The 26,143-nt window shown below is 37.5% G+C and overlaps 1 protein-coding gene across 1 annotated transcript; it reads right to left on the reverse strand.

The window, feature by feature from the left end:
- Nucleotides 1–3,065: 3,065 nt before the first annotated feature.
- Nucleotides 3,066–4,007, reverse strand: LOC134471244 (olfactory receptor 4C12-like). The gene has a single exon (XM_063229314.1). It carries the CDS (start codon nucleotides 3,993–3,995, stop codon nucleotides 3,066–3,068), a length of 930 nt encoding a protein of 309 aa, XP_063085384.1. The 5' UTR covers nucleotides 3,996–4,007.
- Between the last annotated feature and the right edge of the window lie 22,136 nt (nucleotides 4,008–26,143).

Consider the following 26,143-nt stretch of genomic DNA (forward strand, 5'->3'; position numbering starts at 1 on the left):
TTTTATTCCATCACTATTTAAGATATCTTAGACAAATACTCAGCCTCCATGTCCATTGATAGATAAATTCATAAGGAAAATTCTACACATACACACATAAGAATATTATCCAACTTGTACAAAGAAAACATTTTGATATTTGCCACAAGGTAAATGAATCTAGGGGACATTCTGCTAAGTGAAATGAATTGTGTACAGTAAGACAAAAGTTGTACAATTTATTTCTCAGGCAAGCTAAAACACACATGAGGCAGAATTATGGCTGGTAGGTTTTGAGAAATGCTAGCCAAAAGGTCCCACTTTTCACATAGACAATATAAATACATTCTAGGGAATCTAATGTACAATATGTTGACTTAATTAATAATAATGTAAAATGTGTTTGAAATGTTCTAATATAGTTTATTTTAAACCTTAAGGGAAGTAACCATAACTGTACAAAATGATGGATATTAAGCTTGATTGTAAATACTTGTCAATGTATGCACGTAAAAGTGTCAAATAGTACATTTCAAATGATTTTGTTAATATTAGTTCAATAAAGGTAACATTGAAACACAAATTGTGTGATGCAATCCTTATATACTTGATTTTATTGTAAATACATGAGTTGTTGTAACAAATATCTTCATAAATCCAAACCCATCATGAAAAGCTGACCATAATTTTGCTTACCTGTTGCAGTTCATGGCAACAATTAACCCTACGTGGAGTACAGAAATGTGCTAAAATGAGCTGAAAGTGGAATAATGGTGGTTTGAAGAATATAGACACACAATGGGGAGGAGACAGTGAATTTCACTGATAAAATAACAGCTCTTCATATTTTGTCATGAGATGCAAACTTGTCATATAAAATATAATATAAGGTAAAAGAAAAATGAACATAAACTTTGAAAAGCATTACACATGAAGATTACCATTTATTAAGGTCACTTACCTAATGATAATATCTGCTATCATCAGGACATTTTCAGTGAAAACACATGTGTGTGTCTGAAATTTAACAGACATTCACATCGTCATCACTTCCCTCCCGTATAAACTGTCTGGACCTCTGTGTTAATTTGTGCATAACTATAGAATAAGTTGAACCACACTAGACTGTACCCACCAACTTCTCCAGGCTCCATTCTCTACCCATTGCTCTGAAATTTCTGATTTATCTGGCATTAGTTTATCTGTACTGTTGACTTAATATATTACCTAACCACTCTACAGAATAGATGTTCCATTCACGTTTGGTCCCTCATGCTGTTTCATATTTCACCTCAGTTTTACTTTCTGGTGCCAAGTCTAACTCCCAGATTGAGGAACCTATTTTATAGATAAACAGAGTTGAAGTCCTTCACACTTGGAAGAACGCTACACTTAATGAACCTGAAATTCAGTAAAAATTTTACTTAACAATAATGTATAAATGCTGTCCACAAAACTACTCCCAAGTAACTGTTCATCTTCTATGTACTTTCTGTGAAAGTGTGAAGATGCCTACATATAGCTAGCAATGAAATTATTACAAATTACATTACATAGAATCTTTTAAAAATTAGGGATTTTTCATTTTTGGCTTTAAAATATAAAAAATCTGTCTAAAGTTAAGTATGACCAACAAATACAACTTTTACTAAGAGCTGTGAAATAATAGGACAACGAGTGAAATGTAGGATAGCGGGTCATGTCTCAGCTTATGGCTTAGTTCTACTACAAACATAAAATGCGAATCACACTATGCTGACCTTGGTTATTCTGGAAAAGTGTGTTGTAAAAATTTAAGCTAAAATGTGTTTATCGGTTATGAATCCATGGTCTCTTAGTGCCAAATGCATAGTTCAATGCATGGTCCTTATTAATGAAAGTGAGTCCTGGCAGCATTTTCCTCTACACTGGATGTATCATGATGTTTATCTTTGTCACTGTAGCACATTGAATGGGGCCTCTTCTTGATTCAAATGTTTCTGTTTTCATCTTCAATGACTATGTAATTGCCACTATTATGTGTCTGTTTGGAGGAATGTGGCAAGATATCCAATGGTGCCCATTTCTCGGCTTCTCTGACAGCTTCATAAATGCTTCCTTCTTGAATTTCAGTAGCATATCTGTAGAGTACAGTGGATGACACCAGTGCCCCATCTCTCAGTTTCCAAACCCTCTTAGTATGCACTGTGGTGTGGTGTTTTCTGTCACCCTTGATCCAGCTACACCCCAGTCTGTCTGCCAATCAAAGCCACAGTTCACGTTCACCAGGGTCATTGTGCCATCCCACCATCACCCCAACCTGTGAGGTTTCCAGTTGGCCAGTACCAGAGCTTACTTATGTACCAGTTTCTTTCCAGGTACTGTGAACTAAAACAAAATGAACTTTACCATTCAATAAATGACAAATACACCTTTGAGCAGTATTAGAGTCCCAGCCTGAGGGAGAAACAAAACCTTAAATTCTGTATTTTTCTTAGGTACACATCTTTTAATCCCCGAGTATTCTTTACAATCTTAATATTCTAACATTTCTTGCTCAAATCAGCAAAGTTCCACAATCCTGATTGGATTCTGATTGGACCATGCAGTAATGCCATCTTATAGACCCTATAGATCAACATTGTCACTTCTTACTTTTCACACAATGCTTGATGAAAAATAAATGCAAAAGAGAGAATTAACATAGAGACCAGAATCCAAAGTAAAATAATATCACTGAGCATGTTATTTTCAATCATAAGAATAACATCTCAATATTACACAAGACTGTTATGATATGAGCTCAATATTGTACATTCATATATTTTAGCTTCTGGATATGTTTTAAACTTTCACTTATATTATTAATATTTACTGATTAAGAAGCAATTAATTCTGAAGACATTATTAATAAGTGCATTCTGAAGACATTAATAATAAATAAGTGCATTATTTGTGTTTTTATTAGTGTTAGTTTGCAGCCTAGTGCTTAATTATCTGAAAGTATTACTTAAATCCTCACTGCAAATGATGTCTCTGTATATAGCTCAAGAAAGTTGGACTCGATTTCATTAATCTCAACTTTTTTTAATGTTGAAAGATCTCAGTCATCTCCTATCTGAAGTCACTTTTCTCCTCCAGAGTTTCCATAATGCATTCTTTACCTCAGCATTTCTGAGAGTGTATATTAAAGGGTTTAACATAGGTGTCACCATGGTATAAAAAACAGCAACAGCTTTATCAATTGGTAAAGTGGTCATTGGGCGCAGATACACAAATGTGCAAGGCATGAAGGATATAACAACCACTGTAATATGGGATACACAGGTGGAGAGGGCTTTCTTCCTCCCATCTAAGCTATAGTTTCTTAGGGAACACAAGATGATCACATAGAACACCATCAGGAGGATGAAGACCAACAGGCAGATGAACCCACTGTTGGCAGCAACAAACAGACCAACAGTGTGAGTGTCCATGCAGACGAGTTTCAACAAAGGGTATAAGTCACACATAAAGTGGTCTATGATATTTGGGCCACAGAAGGGAAGCCACACAGTAAAGAGAATCTGAACAGTAGCATGCAGAAATCCTCCAGCCCAGGCCACCCCCACAAGGAGAATGCACACCTTGCGACTCATGATGCTCACGTAGTGCAGAGGTTTACAGATGGCCACATAGCGGTCATAGGCCATCGCCATCAGCAGGATGATCTCAGTAGCACCAAAAATGTGTTCTGCATACACCTGAGCCATGCACCCATTAAAGGAGATGACTTTCTTCTCATGCAAGGAGTCTACAATCAGCTTTGGAGCTGAGGAAGAGGAATAAATTGTGTCTATCAAGGAAAGGTGACTGAGGAAGAAATACATGGGTGTGCTCAGAGTCTGGCTGATGACAATGGCCACCACAATAAGCAGGTTGACAGTGAGTGTTACCATGTACAGAATCAGAAAGACCACAAACACTGCTTTCTGCACTCCTGGGTTCTGTGTGAGACCAATTAAAATGAACTCAGTCACGTTCCTGTTATTCTCCATGCATTCAGTGTGCATAATAAGAACTCCAGAAACAAATGTTTAACTTTATAAAAAGAACTGTAGAAAATCAAACCGTCCAAAACTCTGTCTTTTCATTACCCTTCCATTTCACAGGTTATTCTTTTTCTTCCTACATCTCATTACAAATAGGAAGCTCCAAACTTCTTTTGACTCTCTCACTTTTTTATTTTCTTGATTTCAAAATCCTCTTATAAGACACGGGATATCCAAAAGAAATGGATTTTATTTCCTAGAGTCAAAGGATTAAATGAAAAATTTCAATGGAACATCAATACAATGGAATAGTCATTTAGAAGTAGTAATTTTGGTGAATAACAAGACTGTGAACTAAAACCATAGAATTACCTCTATAATTTATTTATAATTAGGTTTATATACAACAGGTGACAATTTTGTGATATGGTCAAAGAATTAATGTTTGAAGAGTAAAGCTATTATATGTATATTTTAATAATAAATTTCAAAATCAGTCTTTATAACGTTCCCTGTTTTGTTCAACCTATATGAAAACCCATGTATGATACTTCCCTTTTCTTCACATCCTCACCAAGTGAATACAACCAGAGCACAATGTGTTAAGTGACATCAGCTGGAGAAAGGGAGATATTCATATTTTCTTCTGTCTCAGATGTGGAAGCTCAAAACCATCAATCTGAATGTGTAGAATGGTGACCATGAGATGCAGGAAGGAGATGAGAGGTAGGGAAAGAGAGGTTGGTAATTGTTAGTAAAACAGAGATGCAAGACATTACGATGTTTCACAGAACAGTGAGATGATTATACCTCATAGTAATCTGTTATGTTTTATGAACATCAATACTAGGAAGCCCAAAGGCTTAAACATGAAGAAGAGGAAACAAAAACAAAATGCAATCACTCTTTATGAATCAGTATCTACGACATGCATGTTTTGAATTATCACCTGGAAATCAATTAATATGTGCAGTTGTTACATATCAATCAAAAATGTAAGGAAATGCCAATGCTGGATAGCCATTAAAAGCATATGTATAGAAATTTTTACTAGTAAGTTTATTAATATATTTAGAGTACCTACATCAGGATGTCATATTAAGGTTAGTATTTCCTCTTTTGTTAGTAATTTTTTCCTAATTTCTCTAGTTTGTCTTGCAGATTTTATGATCAGAAAAAAAATATTTGATTTCCACAGTTTTCTTGGAGGTCAAAAATTGAAACCGTGATTTTTTTAATGAAGTAGAATATTTAAGACAATAAACATGAGAAATTTTGCTTTATATATATTGGGAGCCCAGGGAATCTTATCAGAATATGATTAAAGTAGTGCTGCACTGTGCTCAAGATATTATTAACAATTCACAAAATGGACATAGGATCAGGTTCTGAACCAGCACTAGATGTTCAGTGAAGACCACGGCAGTGAGTGACACTGTCATGACTGTTCCATAGACCATCCTAACTGTCACCTTGGCAATTGATCTCTGGTTTTAAAATGCAATAGTCAATAATATATATGAGTCATTCAGTCAAATCTGCAATATTCATCCAGAATCCATTTCATGCCAAGTCAATTTTCATTTTCTTGATGAATACATGTATTGCTTAATTAAACATCAAAATAGATTTAAAAAGTAAACTTTGTCATTATTAATTCTCACATTTCCTTGTACCACATTTTCCATTTATTCATTGTGATGTTCTCAAAGTAGAAATGTGGCGAAAAGTAATATGAACTGCCCCTGTTATGTGTGGGTATTACATATAATGAGGAGCTTGTAAGAGAAACCTATTCCAGGTGATTCCATGTGGAGTATACTGAGTAGTTACTCTTTGAGCCCACAGCCAGGACATGAGCTCCCTTGCTGATAGCTAGTGTACTACAGAATCCTTCCAGGTGCAGGAAATCTTAAGAATAAAATTATGTGCACATCTAGTTACGAGTTCATCTTTCAAGGCTACTCTTGGGAAAACCAATATATGTTTAACTACCTAAAAGTCTGTGCCGAAGGTTAGACTTTTATGAGTTAAACCAGTCAGAACACCCCAAACTTCATTATTCATCTTATTTTTACCTGTTAGCTCCATGTCTTACAAATTTTGAAGTTATCTGAATATTTAGTTCTTTTATAAAATTTACCTTCCTTCTTTTCCCAGACATTATGCAAACAAAAAATGCAAAGAATTGTCTTATGCTAAATTCAGTGAGGTTGATGTTAATTGGCAGATTCAGTTTCACTCCTGTGTTTTAGTCCTAAGACTAGGAATGTACCTATTAGAACTCAAATCGCCAATACTCATTCTTGGGTAGAAAACAAGTCAAACACTAGTCTTCTATGTAAGATCCTTACCACTGAAAGACAAGAATCTAAACTTTTTCCCAGATAAAACTTCCATATTTGTTTAAATTCCCTACACTCAATTTCAAATAAAACTTTTAGTGTACAGTACATTTCCTCATTCCAATAATATGTGGAGATTCATTTTTCTGTCACATACTTATACATAATAATTTTCAATTTGTGCATGTGATATAATCCATTATCCTAAATGATTTATATGTACAATATGCATACACTTTACCTAATTCTCATAAAATATTAAGAGTTTTGTAATACTTTTATTTTTACTCTAAATAAATTAAGCTGTAATTTGGAAGTAAATTATTTGCTCAGAGTCATAATGTTTTTTAAAAAAATAGAGGAACCCATATTGAAATCCAGGCCATCTGTCTCTAACTCTTCAGCACACACTCAGAACATCCCCAGAATAGATCCGGTTTAGTTGTGGGAATGAAAAGTGCCAGTATTTGAACAAGCGGACTAGTGCTTAAAGCCACAACTTGTGACCCCAGAAGATCCATGGCAGAATTTATGACAAGCTATGAAATGTAAAGTGTGACACTAATAGAAACTTCCATTGATTAGGCTCCAGCATTGTAACACATCAAAGATCATCAGGAACCTTCCATTTTTCTTATTTACACATGCCTTAAAGATGAATAAACTGAGGGTTAGACAAATACAGTACAAGGAAATACACTTTATTGACCAGTGGAATTAGACAAGATAACCCAGGTCTAGTAATTAACTAAAAATACATGTTTTTTAACACTATGGTTCTTTATCCCTACAATATTGTGTTTTCTTAGGAAGCCTTAAAATGAGGATATATAAAGAAAAATAATCACAAGAAGATAGATGATTACTACTCAGTTCATATTGTCTATATCTGTCTAAATAAATAGGGCTGAGTCTCAATGGGAAGATGAAGAAACTAAGTCATGACTAGGACCAAATTCCTTGCAGTAAACACAAGCTCATGTCTGGTGAGAACAATATCTGAGAAAGTCTGATAAATTTAAAATGAACTGTAACCCTGAGCCTGGACCTTAATAAGACTCTCAACGAATGCAGAGTACAATCTCTTTTGCAGATATTATATTTCCTTGTGTTTACCTCTCAGGTCTCATGTTTAGAGTTGAAAGATTCTTTTGTAAACAGAATTTAAATGTTGTTCTCCCTTCCCAGCTGGACTATCTTGCTGGCAATGAAGTTCTCAGATCTGCTGCCCATTTGCCTTTTTATTCTCAAATGCATCTCATATTTCCTCCCATCAGTACAGGCAATGCAAGGTGAGATTTTGTCTCTCTTTGATCCCTGTAAATTACCAAATTCAGAGGATTATTTAAAGAACATCAGTAATTTTATATAAACAATTTCCAACCATTCAAACCACTATATCCTATGTCATACATGGAGAAAATTCAGCAACCCATCTAGTTACTGAACTCTTTCCAAGCTGAACAGTTTGGAAATTAACTTTGAATTCAATAAATTGTAAACTTTTTCCAGTGAAATTGTAATTATATCCATACTGACACTTAGGAGAAAAAATTTTCTGTGAAATATATAAAACTGAATATTTCATCATATATTAGAAGGTTATCCTTCAGTGATTTTAGTTACAAACTCATATGAGAACTTTATTATGTGTATTTTGGTTTCCCATAGAAGAGATACCGTGCAATATTTAAACTCACATGTGGGTGGATCCAGAGGCCGGAGAGTGGCAGGGGAAGTAAAAAAGAAAAAGGTTTTATGAGTATGTACCAACTCTTCATGTGAAATGTAGTCATTATGTACTGAAAATATGAACTAAAAAAATTAAATGTTAAAGTTCTAAATTAAAAATAAATATAAGTAATGGAAAAGTAGCCCTTTGTGGATACATAGAAATAAAGTAAACTAAATATAAGAATCAAATTCTACCTAATTCTGGTTACCTCGCAGGTAAGAAGAAAGACCAATGTATTTAGAAATATGAAGTAATCATTATCCATACCTATTTCAGCAGCATCTTCTATAATATGTATTTTTCAAATCCCCATTAACTACCCAGTATCGCAAGAAGCTGAAAATGTCAAGATGGCACCAATTTGGAAAATGAAATCATCAATCAATTTCTGAGATGCCAGTGTCTTTGAACCTCACATCAAAAAGAACAAGAAAATAGTATGTTGCATTTGAAACTCAAAGTCCTTAGGTGCTGTAAACATTTTCTGATCTCTGCATCCAATCTAAAGTTACAGAATAAGAGACACAAATATCTTTTACATTGAATGTCTCTTCTCAATCTTCCCTGAAAATGAGAAACATCTTGTGGAAATAAGATGTGTAGAGAAAGTCCTGTAAGTTTTATTAAAGAACATATCCTTCTGTTCTTTACCCTCTCCTCATGAATTAATTATCTCTAGTTTGTAAAGGAGTTTACCTTAGAAACATATTGCAGAGTACGTATCTAGAAATTATATGTCTTCCCCTGTTTGTGTCTTTTCCCTGTGCTTTAATCCACTGACAGCCTACACTTCTGGTCTAGAATATGATGTGATGAGGCACTGCTCTAGTAAGCCCTTGGGTATCCAGAGCTGGGACACAGAGGACTCTAAATGCTGTGTGATGACAGTGTGGGTTTTGCTCAGCACACACCTCCCTAAGGAAACTTCTGCCCTGCCTGAGGTCATGTGGGAGGCTGACGTGCTGAATCAGTTTCTCAGCTGCATCCTAAAACTACGGGGACATATTCTGTCCATAGGAGTGAACCTTGGAATCTGACGTTCGTTCACACAGAGTGATATGTAGGGCAGAATAAAATCAGAGACTAAATGTCTCCTGTCTTTTCCAAATGTGGAAAACAAAACTGTTGATTTTCATCCCTTCCCACTGACACTTTGTGGAATTTGAAGAATTATATGAGACTCTTTAATGGATGAGGTCTTACCTAGGCAAGCAGGTTTGAAATTGTTTCCCCTCGTTAATATCTTTAGAACACTGAAATATGAACCAACAAACATTTTCTGACATTTTGTAAATATATGTTATGGAAATTATTCTGCACCTGGAGAACAGGATGTCATTTAAATCACATGTCATAAAAGTTTGAAAATTCCAAATATGACTAGGGAGTGGTGATCCAAGAAAAATAGCTAGCATTACTGAATTCTATTCACCTTATTCTAATATAGCATTTTATACTGATGGCTTTCCATGTATTATAACTCCTTTGATCCTGAGATGAAAACCACTTGATCATGGCATACAACACTTCATATAAGTTACCTGATGTTCTTGAAAGGTTTTATTAGCGTTATTTGTACATATATTCATAATAGATGGTTGTAGTTTTCTGTGGTGTCTCCATTTGTGTTTAGTATCTTGATAATAGGATCTTATAGAACATGTTGGGAAATACTGCCTCCTCGTGTTTTTTTGTCTTTTTATTTAAAGAGAAAAGCAAAACAAAACAAAAGAGTAAAATAGTACAAGTAATACAGAATTTCAAGAGAAAAAATATACAGTAAGAAATCACTAGTTAATAGATTACATATTGTCATCTCAGAAACAGTTGTCCAGATTACAAAATTAAAGCGTACAAAGTGGACATTCATACAGTGAAATTGCAGACAGTTCTGTTCAGTGATCCAACAAAAACTCAGTAATATGATTTTCTATCCTACACACTTAAATACACATGCAGTTATATCCTTTAGATCACTTTCCTTCCTCTTTTTTTATGATAACAATTATACATTTTGGGTTTTATTACTCCCACAGTTTTATAACTTTTACTTTGAAGAGGAAAAAAAAACAAATCAAAACAAAACAGAACAAAAAAATCCAATTAACAGCAAAACAGAGTCAGTTACAACTGGAGGATGGACATAGTGTATAATCCAAAAACAAATAACCAGGTGATCAACAATGGTTACCATTATGCCTCTTGCTATCTTAAAAAGAGTTGCTGTATCATCTGGTATAATAGAATTGAACAAAACAGTACAGAACAAGACCAATAAAACCCACATTGGAGAACTTACAGGACTTCCAAAGAAGATAATAGTCAAACCATAAGGGGCATCATAGAATATCTTGTTGCCTTCAAAGTGGTTGCCTATACCCTCAAAATTGATACTATTAAACAAAACAGAATATAATGAAATCAGTCAGTACAAGATGTGGAGAACAACACAGGAGTTCAAATCAGGTTAATAGGAAAACAAAAAAGTTACTATAAAGTATCCTGCTATTTTTACTTTAGTTTTCCCTTAATTAAAAAATGATACAAAATAAATTAATTTTAAAAAAAGAAAAAAAGAGGGAGATTGAGATAAAAGAGGACATATCAATAGAACAATACAGGTCAGAACCGAACAATTTAAGCATTGTGTTTCACCACCAGGTAACCTGACATTAATAGTAGTTACCACAGTGTCTCTTTCCTTGAAATATTTGAGTATAACTTCATATACTGTAGCATCAAACTTTTCAAGACAGTGTGAAACCATTCAAGAGAATGAAACTATTGCAGGGTATTTAGAACCAGCTAAAAGAAACCGAACAACGGTTTCTATATTATTTCTTTGCTTATAAAAGAATTTGTTTATACTATTGCATATATTAAAATATAATAAGACACAACATATTAAAACCAATGGAAACCGATGAACAACAATCTGATGTGGTTTCAAAACAGGATTATATTAAATCAGCACTAGCTATTACGCTGTGTTATTTTCTTCAAAATAGCTATTCACACTATCACAGACAATAAAATCAAACAACCCAGATTAAAACCATTTAAAATAATAAGTGAAAACATTATATGCCTTCAAACCAGTATGACTAGGAATTATGATTATCAGGTGCTTTTACGTTTTGCCATCATTTCTTACACTAGGGAAACTATTTGGGATTTATACATGTGAGTTTTATTTATTTCACTTATGAGTATGGTCTCAAGCTGTGTCCATTTATTTACAAATGTCTCAATGTGATCATTCTTTATAGCTGAGTAGTATTCCATAATATAAAAATACCACAACTTTTTTGTCCATTCATCAGTTGATGGACACTATGGTTGTTTCCAAGATCTGGCTATTACAAATTGCACTGCTATAAACATGCATGCACATATATCACTGTGGTATGATGCTTTCAGCTCTTCTGGGAATATGCCTAGAAGTGGAATAGTTGGGTCAAATGGGGCTGCCAGTCCCAGCTTTCTGAGAAATCTCCAGACTGACCTCCACAATGGTTACACCAGTTACAGGCCCACCAACAATGCAGTAGAGTTCCTTTTACCCCATGGCCTCTCCAGCATTTGTTGTTGATGGTTTTCTTTTTTTTTTTTTTATTTTATTTAAAAACAAAACAAAGCAGTGTGAGGGTACAAGTAATACAGAACTACAAAAAAAAGTAAGAAATCACCAGGTAACAGATTACACATTATCATCTTAGAGATTAAATATTATCATCAAAATTCTTAGAGATAGTTGCTCAAGTCACAGTATCAAAGCGTAAAAAGTGGACACTCACACAGTGAGACTGCAAACAGTTGTGTTCAATGGTCCAACCAAAAACATTAACATGGTCAGCTATTTAACACCCTTAAACACACTTGCTGTTGTATCCTTTAGAGCACTGTTATTCCCTCTCTTTTTTACAACAAAATTTACACATTTTGGGTTTTATTACTCCTTAGTTCTTATTACTTTTTTGGGGGGGAAGAGAATAAAGTCAAATATGGCAAAACAAAGCTGTCAGTCAAAACCAAGGATAGACATAGCACATGGTGTAGAACAGAGTACAAGGTTATCAACAATGATTATAAACAATGTCTCTTGTTTCCTTAAAAAGAATTGTCTATCTCATTAGATATTATAAAGTTGAACAAAACAGTAGAGAACAAGACGAATAAAACTTAAGCATTGTAAATATTACAGGACTTCCAAAAGAGACAATAGTCAAACCAGAATGGGCATCTTAGTGAATCTTATTGCCTTCAAAGTAGTTGCCTATACCCTCAAAATTGATACGATCATACAGAATGGAACAGAGTCTAATCAGTCAAAACAAGATCGTGGGAGTATTACAGGACTTCAAAACAGGTTAATAGGAAATCAAAAAAGGTTACTATTATATATCCTGCTAATTTTTAAAATTTTTCTCCTTAATTAAAAAAAACATAAGAAATAACTAAATAATTTTTTAATGAATAAGGGAGAGATTGAGATAAAACAGGACATAACAATATAACAATACAGGTCAAAGCATGACTGCTTCAGCAACCTAGTGCTTCATCACCAAATAATCCGACTTAATAGAAGTTACCATAGTGTCTGTCTTTTTCCTTGAAATATTTGAATAAAATTTCATATACTAAAGCTTCAAATATTTTCTTATCAAGAAGCCCAGAATAAAGCCTTTCCAAATAATAAGTGAAAACTTTATAAGGCTTCAAGGCCACATAATGGGGAATCATGATTACCACATATTTTTATATATTTGAATCATTACTTACATTAGGGAAACTATTCCATATTCTCACTATTCGGTATGAGAGACTGATTTACTTCACTTATGAGTAGGGTCTCAAGCTGCGCCCATTTATTGATAAATATCTCAATGTGATCCTTCTTTATAAGTGAGTAATACTCCATTGTATAGAAATACCACAACTTTTTATCCATTCCTCAGTTGATTGACACTTGGATTGTTTTCAAGATCTGGTGATTACAAATTGTGCTGCTATAAAAATAGGTGCACATATATCACTGTGGTATGATGCTTTCAGTTCTTCTGGCAATATGCCTAGAAGTGGAATAGCTGGAATAAATGGGACTTCCAATCCCAGATTTTTGAGAAATCTCCAGACAGACCTCCACAAAGGCTGTACCAGTCTACACTCCCACCAACAGTGTAGGAGAGTTTCTTTTTCCCCACAGCCTCTCCAGCATTTGTTGTTGTTGGTTTTCTTGATCCTGGCCATTCTTTCAGGAGTGAGATGGTATCTCAGTGTGGTTTTAATTTGCATTTCTCTAATGACCAATGATGATGAACATTTTTTCATGTATTTAATTGCCATTTGCATTTTTTCATCTGAGAAGTGCGTATTCATCTCAGATGCCCATTTTTGGATTGGATCTTTGAATTTTGGGGTCTGAGTTTTTTTTAATTCTTTATCTGTTTTAGACAATAGTTCCTTGTCTGAGAGAGACTCCACTAAAATCTTTTCCCAGTTTGTGGGTTTTCTTTTACCATGCAGGAGATTTCTTTTGACATGCAGAAACTTTTTAACAAGAAGTGATCCCAGTTATTGATTCTGGGAAGTATTTCCCGTGCGGTTTGAATCCTGTTCATGAATTCTCTACCTACTCCTATGTCTTCAAGGTTTCTACCCAATTTGTCTTCAAATAGACTTAATGTTTCTGTTTTAATATTCAGATCTTTGACCCATTTAGATTTTAATTTAGTACATGGTGATAGACATGGGTCTAGCTTTAGTTTTCGGCAAATGGAGAGCCAGTTTTTCCAGCACCATTTATTAAAGAGACTGTCGTTCTTCCAGTGAACCTGCTTGGCTCCTTTATCAAAGATAAAGATCTCCTTTATCAAAGAGTGTGTTTGTAGTTGTGGTTGTATCTTCTAATCTATTCCATTGATCTTCGGCTCTGTTTTGATTCCAATACCATGTTGATTTTACTACTGTTGCTTTGTAGTATAACTTCAAGTCAGGGATTGTGATGCCTCCTGACTTGTCTTTGCTGCTTAGAATTGCCTTTGTATTCTAGGTCTCTTCTGGTTCCAGACTAATTTTAGGAGTGCTTTCTCAAGATCCATAAGGTATTTTGATGGTATTTTTATTGGAATTGCATTGAATCTGTATAACAGTTTTGGGAGAATGGCCATTTTCACAATGTTTGTTCTTCCTATCCATGAGCAAGGGGTGTCTTTCCATTTTCTGAGATCATCTTCAATTTCTTTTTTCAGTGTATTATAATTTTCACTGTATAGGTCTTTCACTTCTTTCATAAGAGTAATTCCTAAATATTTCATTCTTTTGTTTGCTAATTGAAGAGTGTAGTTTCTCTTATTTCCCTCTCTGTGATTTTGTTGTTCATGTATAGGAATGCTGTTGATTTCTGAGTATTGATTTTGTATCCAGCTACATTACTAAATTTATTTATTGTATCTAAGAGTCTTTCAATGGAGGTTAGGGGGTCTTCTATGTAGAGTATCATGTCATCTGCAAACAATGATAATTTAACTCTTCTTTTCCTGTATTTACCCCTTTTATTTCTCTCTCTTGCCTAATTGCTCTGGCTAGTACTTCCAGTACTATATTAAATAGGAGTGGTGATAAAGGACATCCTTGTCTTGTGCCTGATTTTAAAGTAAAGGCTTTCAATTTTTGGCCATTTAGTATGATGCTGGCTGTTGGTTTGTCATAAATGGCCTTTATTATTTTGGGGTAAAGACCATCTATTCCAATTTTCTATAAAGTTCTTATTATGAATAAATTTTGGACCTTATCAAAGGCTTTTTCTGCATCTATCAAAATGATCATGTGATTCTTACTTTTGGATTTATTGATATGGTGGATTACATTTATTGATTTATGTATGTTGAACCATCCTTGCATTCCTGGGATGAATCCCACTTGGTCATGGTGTATAATCTTCTTGATGATTTGCTGCATTCTATTTGCCAATATTTTATTGAGGATCTTTGCATCTGTGTTCATTAGGGAGATCGGTCTATAGTTCTCTTTTTTAGTTGGGTCTTTCTCAGGTTTTGGTAGTAGAGTAATATTTGCTTTCAGAAATGACTTAGGAAGGATTGCTTCCCTTTCAATTTCATTGAATAGTTTGAATAGTGTTGGCATTAGGTCTTCTTTGTATTTCTTGTAGAATTCTGCAGTGAGTCCATCTGGGCCTGGGCTCTTCTTTGTAGGTAAGGACTTAATTACATTTTCAATTTCATTAACAGAGATTGGGTTATTAAACAATTTTACATCCTCTTGATCTAGCTTTGGCACTTTATATGTTTCTAAGAATCTGTCTATTTCTTCTGTGTTATGAAACCTTTGAGAGTAGAGGTTTTTGAAATAGGCGTTGATGATCTATTGTATTTCGATTGGGTCTGTAGTGATTTCACCTTTTTCATTTCTTATTGCATGAATTTAAGCTTTATCTTCACTTTTTTAATAAGGTTCACTAGGGGCTTATCGATTTTATTTCTTCTTTCAAAGAAGCAACTCTTTGATTCGCTGATCTTTGTATTGTTTTCTTGGTCTCTATTGCGTTGATTTCTGCTCTGATTTTTATAATTTCCTCTCTTCTTTTGGCTTTGGGCTTGACTTGCTCTTCTTTTTTTTCTAGTTGTTTGAGGTGTAGCATCAAGTTATTTATTTGTATTCGTTCTGTTTTCCTGATGTGGAAACTCAGTGCAAAAAATTTTCCTCTGAGGACAGCTTTCATTGCATCCCACAAATTCTGGTAACTTGTATCTGCATTTTCATTTTCTTTTAGGTATTATTTAATTTCTTCTTTAATTTCTTTTTTTTTATTTAAGAGGAAAAAGAGAAAAACACAAAACAAAACAAAGCAGTGTAAGGTTACACATAATACAGAACTACAAAAAAAAAAACATAACAGTAAGAAATCACCTGTTAATAGATTACATATTATCATCTTGGAAATAGTTGCTCAAATCACAGTATCAAAGAATACAAAGTAGACATTCAAACAGACTGCAAACAGCTGTGTTCAATGATCCAAAAACATTAATATAGTCAGCTATTTAACATCCCTAAACACACTTGCTGTTATATCCGTTAGAGCTCTTTTTTTTTTCCCTCCCTCTCTTTTTTACAACAAAATTTACACATTTTGGATTTTATTACTCCTTAGTTCTTATTACTTTTTTGGGGGGGAGAGAATAAAGTCAAATATGGCAAAACAAAGCTGTAAGTCAAAACCAAGGATAGACATAGCACATGATGTAGAACAGAGTACAAGGTCATCAACAATGGTTATCAACATTGTCTCTTGTTTCCTTAAAAGGAATTGTCCATCTCATTAGATATTATAAAGCCAGACAAAACAGTGGAGAACAAGACCAATAAAACTTAGGCATTGTGAACATTACAGGACTTCCAAAGGAGACAATAGTCAAACCAGAATGGGCATCTTCTTTAATTTCTTCTGTGACCCACTGATTCCTCAAGAGTGTGTTATTCAGTTTCCATGTAATTGTGGGATTTTTGCAGTATGTTTTATCATTAATTTCTAATTTCACAGTGCTATGATCCGATAACATGCAAGGGATGATTTGAACTCTTTTGTATTTGTTTAAATATGTTCTTTGAGCTAATATATGGTCTATTTAAGAGAATGATCCATGTACTGTGGAGAAGAATATGTATTCTGATGTTGTTGGGTGGAACATTCTGTATATGTCTATGAAATCCATTTGTTTACAGATGTGATTCAGTTCTGTTATTTCTTTGCTTATTTTCTGTCTGGTTGATCTGTCCCTTGGTGTCAATGGCGTATTAAGTTCTCCTGTTACAATTGTGTTACTGATAATATGAGTTTTCATTTCTGTTAATAGTTGTGTTATAGAACTGGGTGCTCTGGAGTTTGGTGCGTATATATTTAAGATAGTTATCTCTTCCTCTTGGAGTTTTCCCCTTAAGAGTATGTAGTGACCTTCTTTGTCCTTTATCGTTATTGTTGGTTTAAAGTTTACATTGTCTGCAAACAGAATGGCTACACCTGCCTTTTTTTGGATTCCTTCTGCATGAAGTATTGTTTTCTATCCTTTGACTTTCAGTCTGCGAGTACCCTTCTGGGTTAGATGGGTTTCCTGTAAACAGCATATGGTTGGATTTTGTTTCTTGATCCATTCTGCTAGTCTGTTTCTTTTGATTGGTGCATTGAGACCATTTTCATTAATGATTATTACTGTTAAATGCTGTTTTATTATTGACATGCTATCTCTCTGCTGTTGTATCTTTATCTTTCTGTTCTGTTTAATTATCTGCTTTGCTTAGTGGTTTTTTCCTTTATGTATCTAAACTGTCTTTCAATATTTTTTGCATGGTTGATTTGGTGTTCATGAAGTTCTTCAGCTGTTCTTTGTCTTGGAAGTATCATATTTCACCATCAATTTGAATAATGGTTTTGCAGGATACATCAGTCTAGGTTGGAAATCATTTTGCTTTAGGATCTGGAATACTTCACTCCATGCTCTTCTTGACTTTATTGTTTGTGCTGAGAAGTCTGCTGTGATTCTGATGGGTTTTCCTTTATAAGTGATCTGTCTTTTCTCTCTGACAGCTTTTAATAATCTATACTTTTGTTAAATTTCTGGAAGGGTGATTATTATATTTCTAGGTGTAGTCTTATTTTGGTTATGACTATTTGGAATTCTGTATGCTTCACTGATCCTAATGTCGGTTTCTGATCTCATGCTTGGGAAATTTTCAGCTATTACCTCTCTAAATATCCTCTTGACATCCTGTATGTTGTCTCCTTCTTTTTCATTGATCCCTATCATTCTTATGTTATTTTTCTTTGCATCATCTTGCAGTTGTTGAATTGTTGCTTCCTGATTCCTTGTTATTTTTAAAAGATCTTTCCTTTCCTGTTCACTAGCTGCAATCCTGTCTTCAAGGCCTGAAATTCTATCTTCACTTTCATTGAGGTGGTTTTTACAACTTTCAGTGGAGTTTTTTTTTTTATTTCCTGTACATCTCTGTGCAACTGCATTATGTATTCTGTTTGTTTCTTGTGTTGCTCATCTAGGGATTTTTATCTTTTCATTTAGTTCCTCCAATTTTTTAACTGTGTTTTCTTTAGACATATTCAGAATCTCTTTCATTTCTTTTATCATTTCTTCTTTTACCTGGGAGATTATTTCGAGTTTGAATTTCTTTAAAGCTTCCTGGAGTTGCTTGTTAATTTCAGTAGCTATTGTGTCTGATATTTGAGGTGAATTGCATATATTTTCTTCTATATACATTGCTCCTAGGGTTTCTTGAGACGGGCTGGAGGTTTGAGGTTGTAATTTGGTCTTTTGTTTTGTCATTTTCCTATATTTCTGTGTTTCAAGTGTTATTTGAAATCTTCCTCAGGGTCTGTTCGATATCCCCTTCTATGTTTGCAACTCCTGAGACTCTGGCACCCCGTTACCCTAGGCACTGGTCCTTTAGAACCAATGCCCCTCTTCTGCCTGTTTAGAACTCCACTGTTCCAGATAAGCTGGGCTTCAGGGACACTGTGTGCCCACCTGCTTGTTGGAAGGTACACAGTTCTCTAAGCACAGCTGGGATGGGGAGGCAGATGTAGATGCCTCAAACCCACTTCTCCACTTCACTGCACCTGGAAGCCTCGAGGGTCCTGAAAAGTGTGGGCTTTGGTCAGAGTGTGCTGAGCACTTACCACAGGCTGCGGGCCCTTGGAACCTGTGATGCTCCCCTGCTTGCTGAGATATCCACATTCCTCCAGACACACGGGGAGGCTGATGCAGGTGCCCCAGATCTGCCCAGCCCCTCCTCTGGACACCGATGGTGAGGTGTAGGAGTCCCAGATAGGCTGGGCTCTGAGGATAGTGTGTGCCCGCCTACTTGTTGGAAGCTCCACAGTTCTCCAAGCGCAGCCAGGATGGAGAGGCCTCTGGCTCTGAATAAAATCCTGGGATATGATGAGAAGTCATACCTGGAAAAATGGCTGCCGTCTGTTGAATTTTTACAATCCAAGCTTCTTTGCTTTGTTCCAGAAAGATGATCAGGTTTTGATTTACAGAAACTTAGACCAAAGAAGACCAAGAGTCTATAATTCTCTAACATCACTTCTGTATACAAGTTCTGCTCAGCAAGGTCCAAGTGATCCGGCCTGCAGAGCAACCTATCCAGAACTCCTGGAAGGGGAACAGGGATTAAATAAAAGACATGGGGGAGACAAAAGAGATGAAGGCAAGTCAAGATAATCCAATCAAGCCTTCGGTTTATTCAGAAAATGATCACACATTTTATAGGCTAAGGGCAGGAGCAGGGACAGGAAGAGGTTAAACAGATAAATACAACAGGGTCACCGTCACATCCGGATACATGATGTAAGCACTAGAGGATTATGGTTAATGTAGGCAGACGCAATGCCCATAGAGAGAGGCATCGAGGCAGCAATGCCTGTCACACGGCTCCCTACATCTCCTCCCTTTTTATATTATTTAATTAAGAGTATGGCAGGCCCTGTGAGGACAGCATCTGTCTTAGGTCAAGGACCTCATTGCATGAACCCAACCAGGCCTTACCTGTCATGGGCTTGCAGAACAGCAGTTGGTACTGTGCCTTTCTTAGGTGGCCGTTGGAATTAACATGCATGTCCTAGTTGCCCATCTCTGACTGCCTGTCCATTGCCCCAGGGCAGTTAGGCTGCATCATTATATGGGTCACTCATAGGAATTCCTTCCCGGTAGGTTTGTTGATCTGCCATCTCCAGCTGATGATAGTGTACCTGAATGGGCTTTGCCATAAATGCATTTATCTGGTTATTAATAAACATCATAATCCTCTGAAAAATACAAGGACTCACAGAAATGAGAACCAATAGGGCAGCTAGGGGACCCAAAAGGGGCACTAGGTAAGGAAACCCCCCCTCAAATCGAGGAGAAGGGGTTGACAGCCATTTGTTTGTGTCTCTGTATGAAGTCATTCTCCTATGTCTTGGAGCATGCCTCGCATAACACTGGATGCAGTCTATTTGGCTGGTATATGTTCCTCCAGACCAAGAAGAGCCTCTTCCGCAGTCATGGGGTTCTGTGCATGGCTGTCAGTAGTTGTAGTCTGTTTGACAGGGGTCGAAATTCACCATGGATGTGGTGTGGCTCAAGAAGGCTGACTAAGCAGCATAAGGCTCCAGGGAGATGTGTCACCTGTAAGAGAACACAGGGGATTGTGCCTCAGGAAATAACATTATTCCTGGGCATTACATGAGGTCTTTGAAGAACTGTCTACTTGCTTTATGAGGCATTCAGGTAGCCATCTAGTTTCTCTATCTTGTTGAGAGTAAACACACACTGAACCTCGTCCCCAGATAAGGACTGGATCAGGGCCATTCCACACATTGGTTAGTGGGTCTCTCCATAAAACAGATGCAAACCGTGTTTGAGTCTGAGTATGCCAAAACTGAGATGCTGCAGAGCAGCCTGAAGCATCCAGGGTCAGAAAATTTAAAATAAAAAGAGCATGTGAAAGGACATTTCTAGGGGACCCCCGGGTGGGGTACCATGTCTCCCTTTTTATTTTATCTATGGTGAATTTAAGAGAACGATGCACATGTTCAACAATGCCTTGTCCCTGAGGATTATAAGGTATACCTGTGGTGTGGAGGATATTAAGGCTCTTACAAAATCGAGCAAAGGAGGTACTGGTATAGCCAGGGCCATTATCGGTCTTAAGCTGTTGAGGACATCCCAGAACTGAGAAGGCTGACAGCATATGGGCTATAATGTGTTTAGCAGCTTCTCCAGTCTGGAGAGTGGCAAAAATGAAGCCACTATATTTGTCAATAATGACATGTACATATTTTAGATTGCCAAACTCATTGAAATGGATAACATCCATTTGCCATAAGGCGTTAGGAATTAAACCTCTAACGTTGACTCCTAGGTGTTGAACAGGTAAGTGGGGAGCACAAGATGGGCAATTTTTTACAATTTGTCTGGCTTGCTCATGGGTAATTTTGTAGAGGAGGTGGAGGGTGTGAGCATTGAGGTGGTGTAGCTGATGGGCTTGTTGGGCCTTAGACACCTTTAAGTCCTGAGCCATAAAAACCTGTGCTCATACAGCAACATCAGCCAAATGATTTCCTTGGGCAAGAGGCCCTGGGAGGTTGGAATGAGCTCGCAGATGACCGATAAAGAACTTATGACGGCGAAGACGTATGAAGCATTGTAATTGTTTGAACAGATTTGCAGCTGGGGAAGCATGACATATGGTAGCAACAGTCTCTAAAAATGGAACAGACTGAGCAAGGTAAGCACTGTCAGTATACAAATTAAATGGTCAGTCAGTAAGCAGCAAAGGCTGCAAGAATAGCTTCTAACTCTGCTAATTGTGCAGAGGAAGTGTCTGCCTGGAGGGTAGAAACATTGTCTTGAGATACATAAGCAGCCCTTCTGGAGGATGAGCCATCAGTGAATAACACCAGGGCACCTGGAAGAGGTTGTGAAGCTGTGACTTTAGGGAATATAAATGGGTGACGATTAGCAAAGTCAACTAGCTTATTTGGAGGGTAATGATTGTCAATAGTCCCTGAAAAGAAAGCTAAAGCAATAGGCTACACTTCCATACTCTGAAGTAGCCTATCTATTTGGTCCTTTGTAAAAGGTTGAATGATAATGTCTGGTTCTTTGCCAAAGTAACATTTTCCTTGCTTTCTACCCTGAATTATTAGGTCTGAGACAGCTTGGAAATAAGACAGAAGTGTTCCTTTTGGGGAGACTGATAAATGGACCCACATGAGAGGAGCTTGTTGCCAGAACACTGTTGTGGGACAAAGCTTTGTATTAAAAATGAGAAACTGTAAAGGCTCATTGTAGTCCATAAAGGAAACAGTTTGTTGAGCAGTAGCCTCTTCTACTTTACTGAGTGTTCTCCTGGCATCAGGTGTAAGCTCTTGGGGGGAAGTTGGATCTATGTCTCCCTGAAGCAGCATATAAAGGGGCTGTAAATCATGTTTAGTTAGTTTTAAAAATGGGATGAGCCAATTAATGTCTCCCAATAGTTTTTGGAAGTCATGAAGTGTTCTGAGGCCATCAAGCCTCAGTTGGGGCCTTGAAGAGAGTATTTGAGTGCCACATAATTGAAAACCCAAGTATGTATATGGATCAGTAAGCTGTACTTTATCCAGGGCTATTTGAAGTCCAGCCTCTTGTAAGGCAACCTGTAATTTCCTGGTAGCACCTTGGGGTTTGGTTTTGATCATCTCCTGCCAAGAGGATATCGTCCATATAATGAATAACATAGATATGTGGCCAATGATCTCTGACTGGCTGTATTGCAGTGGCTACAAAAGACTGGCATAGTGTGGGGGAATTAGCCATACCTTGCGGTAAAACTCGCCATTGAAATCTCTGCATAGGGGCTTTAAAATTAATTGATGGGAGACTGAAGGCAAAATGCTTTTGGCCCTTTGGATGTAAAGGAATAGAGAAAAAGCAACCTTTAAGATCTATGACAATTTTAAAAAATCCCAGGGGAATGGCACTGGGTGAGGGGAGGCCTGGCTGTAGGGGGCCCATTAAGACCATTGTCTTATTTATGGCCCTAAGGTCTTATAGCAGCCTCCATTTCCCTGACCTTTTCTGGATAACAAAGATAGGTGTGTTCCAAGGGGAATTACTAGGGACCATGTGGCCTGCATCTAACTGGTCCTGCACTAGCTGCTGTGCAGCTGCAAGCTTTTCAGAGGTAAGGGGCCACTGATCGACCCATACCGGCTCTTCTGATAGCCATGTAATTTGTTTAGCATGGATCACAGGAGCATCAATGGCCCCTAAGAAAAATGGCCTAACCCAACTTTAGCATTGTTAGGGATGGGAACGATGGGATCAGTAATGCCCATGTTATTTTTTCCTAAGCCCTGTTTTGGCAGGTAGCCTTTATTAAGCATTTGCATTGTGACAACATTATTAGGGCTTCCCATAATTAATCCCATTTGGGAGAGTAGGTCCCTACCCCATAAATTAAGAGGCAGACTCTCTATGACATAAGGTTGTAAGTGTCCCTGATTACCTTCTTGATCTCTCCAAACCAGTTGTTTGGAACTGTGTTGTGGATTTTTTGAGTGTCCAATCCCTTGGAGGTGTGGTAAGGTTGTTTCTAAAGGCCAGGCAGTAGGCCACTCCTCCTTTTTGATAATGGAAACATCTGTGCCTGTATCAATGAGGCCTGAGAAACTTTTTCCATCTAAAGATAGAGTCATGAGGGGCTTTTGTTTGGAGATATGTTGGGCCCAATATACATCCGAAGCTCCAGGAAAGGAGTTCCCCTATAGGGATTATGGATTTGTTAGATGCTTGAGCCAAAGGCAATAGCAGCAATTGAGCAAGGCGTTGCCCTGTCCTAACTGGTATGACACTGACAAGGGGAGAAACCATGACTTTTATTTCTCCTGTGTAATCACTATCTACTATCCCAGACAGAACTTGTAATCCTTTAAGCATAGTGCTACTACATCCAATAATAAGTCCAAAAGTCCTGGGGGGAGGGGGCCCAGATTCCTGAGAGCATGATCTGAACACCCATGTCAGGGATTAATACTGTGCTGGAGGTGGAACAGAGGTCCAACCCCGCACTCCCTGGGGTTGCCCTGAAGAGGTCTGAAATGGATGGTTTTTTGCTGGGACAAATCTTGGAGCCCCACGGGTTTGTCCAGAATTGGGGGCCTGGGGCCGGCCCTGTAACCTGTTTCCCTGCGGGGAAAGAGGGTTACCGTGAACATCTCTTTTGGATTTGCACTCATTAGCCCAGTGGTCTCCTCGCTTACATCTAGGACGTAGCCCTGGTTTTTTTGTAGAGGACTGATTTTGATTTTTTCTTTTGCACTCACGAGCCATGTGGCCACTTTGGCCACATTTGAAACAAATGGCATCTTTTTTAGAACAAGAAAGGGGTTGTGTAACTATGCAACCTTGTTGTGTTGTAGCCATGGCTAGGCCTTGATAAACCAGCCCAATATCTGTACATAAGCGTATATAACCCGATAGGTCCTCTTTTTTGCGATGTGGTCGAATTGCAGCCTGACAATCTGAGGTTGCATTTTCATAAGCCAATTGTTTAACCAGGGCAGAGTTTGTTTCTGTGGAGCCGAAAAGACGCTCTGCCGCCTGTAGGCTTTTGTTTTATTTGGGTGAGAGATAAGGTAGGCTCGCCTCCTGAGGGGAGCTGTTTCCATGCTCTAATGGCTACCATATTAATCTGGGCAAAGAGGCCTGAATTGAACTGCATTTGGGTCTCTTTTGTGGCAAAATCTCCTGTTCCTGTAAGCATAGCGAGGGTCCAGGGGTTTGGCCATGTGGCGTCTCTGGCTATGCCCTCACATTGATCAAAAAATTCAGATCTCCATAATAGATAATTGCCTCTGGAAAGCATGGCTTTTGCTAAGTCTTTCCACTCATTAGGAATAATCCAACCCTGAGTCAAAGAATCCAGAACTGCAATGGTGTAGGCGGCAGTCGGGCCATATTGAGAGACTGCGGCCTTTAACTCTTTTAAGGCTCCCATGGTGAGAGGTGTGTGTATCCTAACAGCTTGTGGTTCAGAGCCCTCTTCAAGATCCCGTGGGGGAGTAAAGGCCTCTGTGACTGGGAAAGCCATTTTAGGCTGGCTGCCAGAGGCAGGCACCTTTTTAAGTGCACTACAAGGCATGCTGGAGGCAGGCTCCATCTCAGGGACACTATAAAACTGTGTAGCTCAGAGGGCCTGCAATTGAATTGAAAGATTTTGGCATTCTTTTTCTAGCTGTATCTGTTTTAAAAGATCTGTTTTTCTTTGATCTAATTCTACTAATGCGCTAGAAGGTTGAGAGCAAATGCTGAGTGCATCATCATAGTCAGGGGACGGCCTAATAGTGGCTGGTGCTACAACAGGGTTAGGGTGATATGTAGAGGCTTGTTGTGTTGGTTGTTCCCAGTTGACCTCCTGAGAATCAGAAATGCTGGGGTCTAAAGGCTTATATGAATCCCCAATTGGCCATGGAGGCATGGGGAGTGACGTGCTGCCATCCTGGGACCTGCTGATCATGTCAACATGTGGGAGTGTTGGCAGATCACCATGTACGAGAACCTCTAACAGGCCATCATTCTCTGCATCTGAGAAATCAGAGGCTTCAGATTTTTCTGAGGATGGTTTTGAGGTAGATTTAACAGAGTCACGCAGGGCAGCCTCACCTAGTGTAACTGTCTCCTCAACCTGAGGGTCTGCATGCCTCTGAGCAAGCAGCTCAGAGATTAAATTCCAATATGTAAAGGTGGTCACAGGAACCTTTTCTGGACCGAAAACTCTATAATAATCTTTTAAAGCATCTCTTACTCTATTCCACCTCTTGGTATCTATAGAACCCTCTAGGGGGAACCTTATAAATAAATTGAAAATACTGCAATAATTCTTTTGTTCCAACCCTTATCTCTCTTGTCTTTAAAGCCTTTATGAGACCTCCCATGAACACTTCGTGTTCGCTCAATACTTGACCCATGTCCGGGAAGGGAAATAGGGTTGCCATTCACTCACCGTGACTCGGGTAGGACATTGGGTAGTTGTCTGCGCAGGTCTCGGTACTTAATTTAATGTCCTGTTGCTTTAAGCTTTAATCCTTGATTCAGTTTACTCATTCCTCAGCCAAGGTCTCTGGTTCAATTTGCTTTCACTTTCAGTTTAAGCTGGCTGTCTCTCGAATGGCTACCTCATTAACTCCTCAGTGCCAGGAGCTCCCACGCTGGGCGCCACTTGATCCGGCCTGCAGATCAACAAGTTCAAAACTCCTGGAGGGGGAACAGGAATTAAATAAAAGACATTGGGGAGACAAAAAGAGACGAAGGCAAGTCGAGATAATCCAATCAAGCATTCGTTTTATTCAGAAAATAATCACACCTTTTATAGGCTAAGGGCGGGAGCTGGGACAGGAAGAGGTTAAACAGATGAATACAACAGGGTCACCATCATATCCGGATACATGATGTAAGCAGGAGAGGATTATGGTTAATGTAGGCAGACGCAGTGCCCATAGAGAGAGGCATGGAGGCAGC

Source organism: Cavia porcellus, unplaced genomic scaffold, assembly GCF_034190915.1.
Source record: "Cavia porcellus strain 051 isolate PalLab524CR breed Dunkin Hartley unplaced genomic scaffold, mCavPor4.1 scaffold_17, whole genome shotgun sequence".
NCBI lineage: Eukaryota > Metazoa > Chordata > Mammalia > Rodentia > Caviidae > Cavia > Cavia porcellus.

Coding starts and splice junctions, on each gene's coding strand:
- LOC134471244 (XM_063229314.1), bottom strand. CDS start 3,995: ATGGAGAATAACAGGAACGTGACTGAGTTCATTTTAATTGGTCTCACA.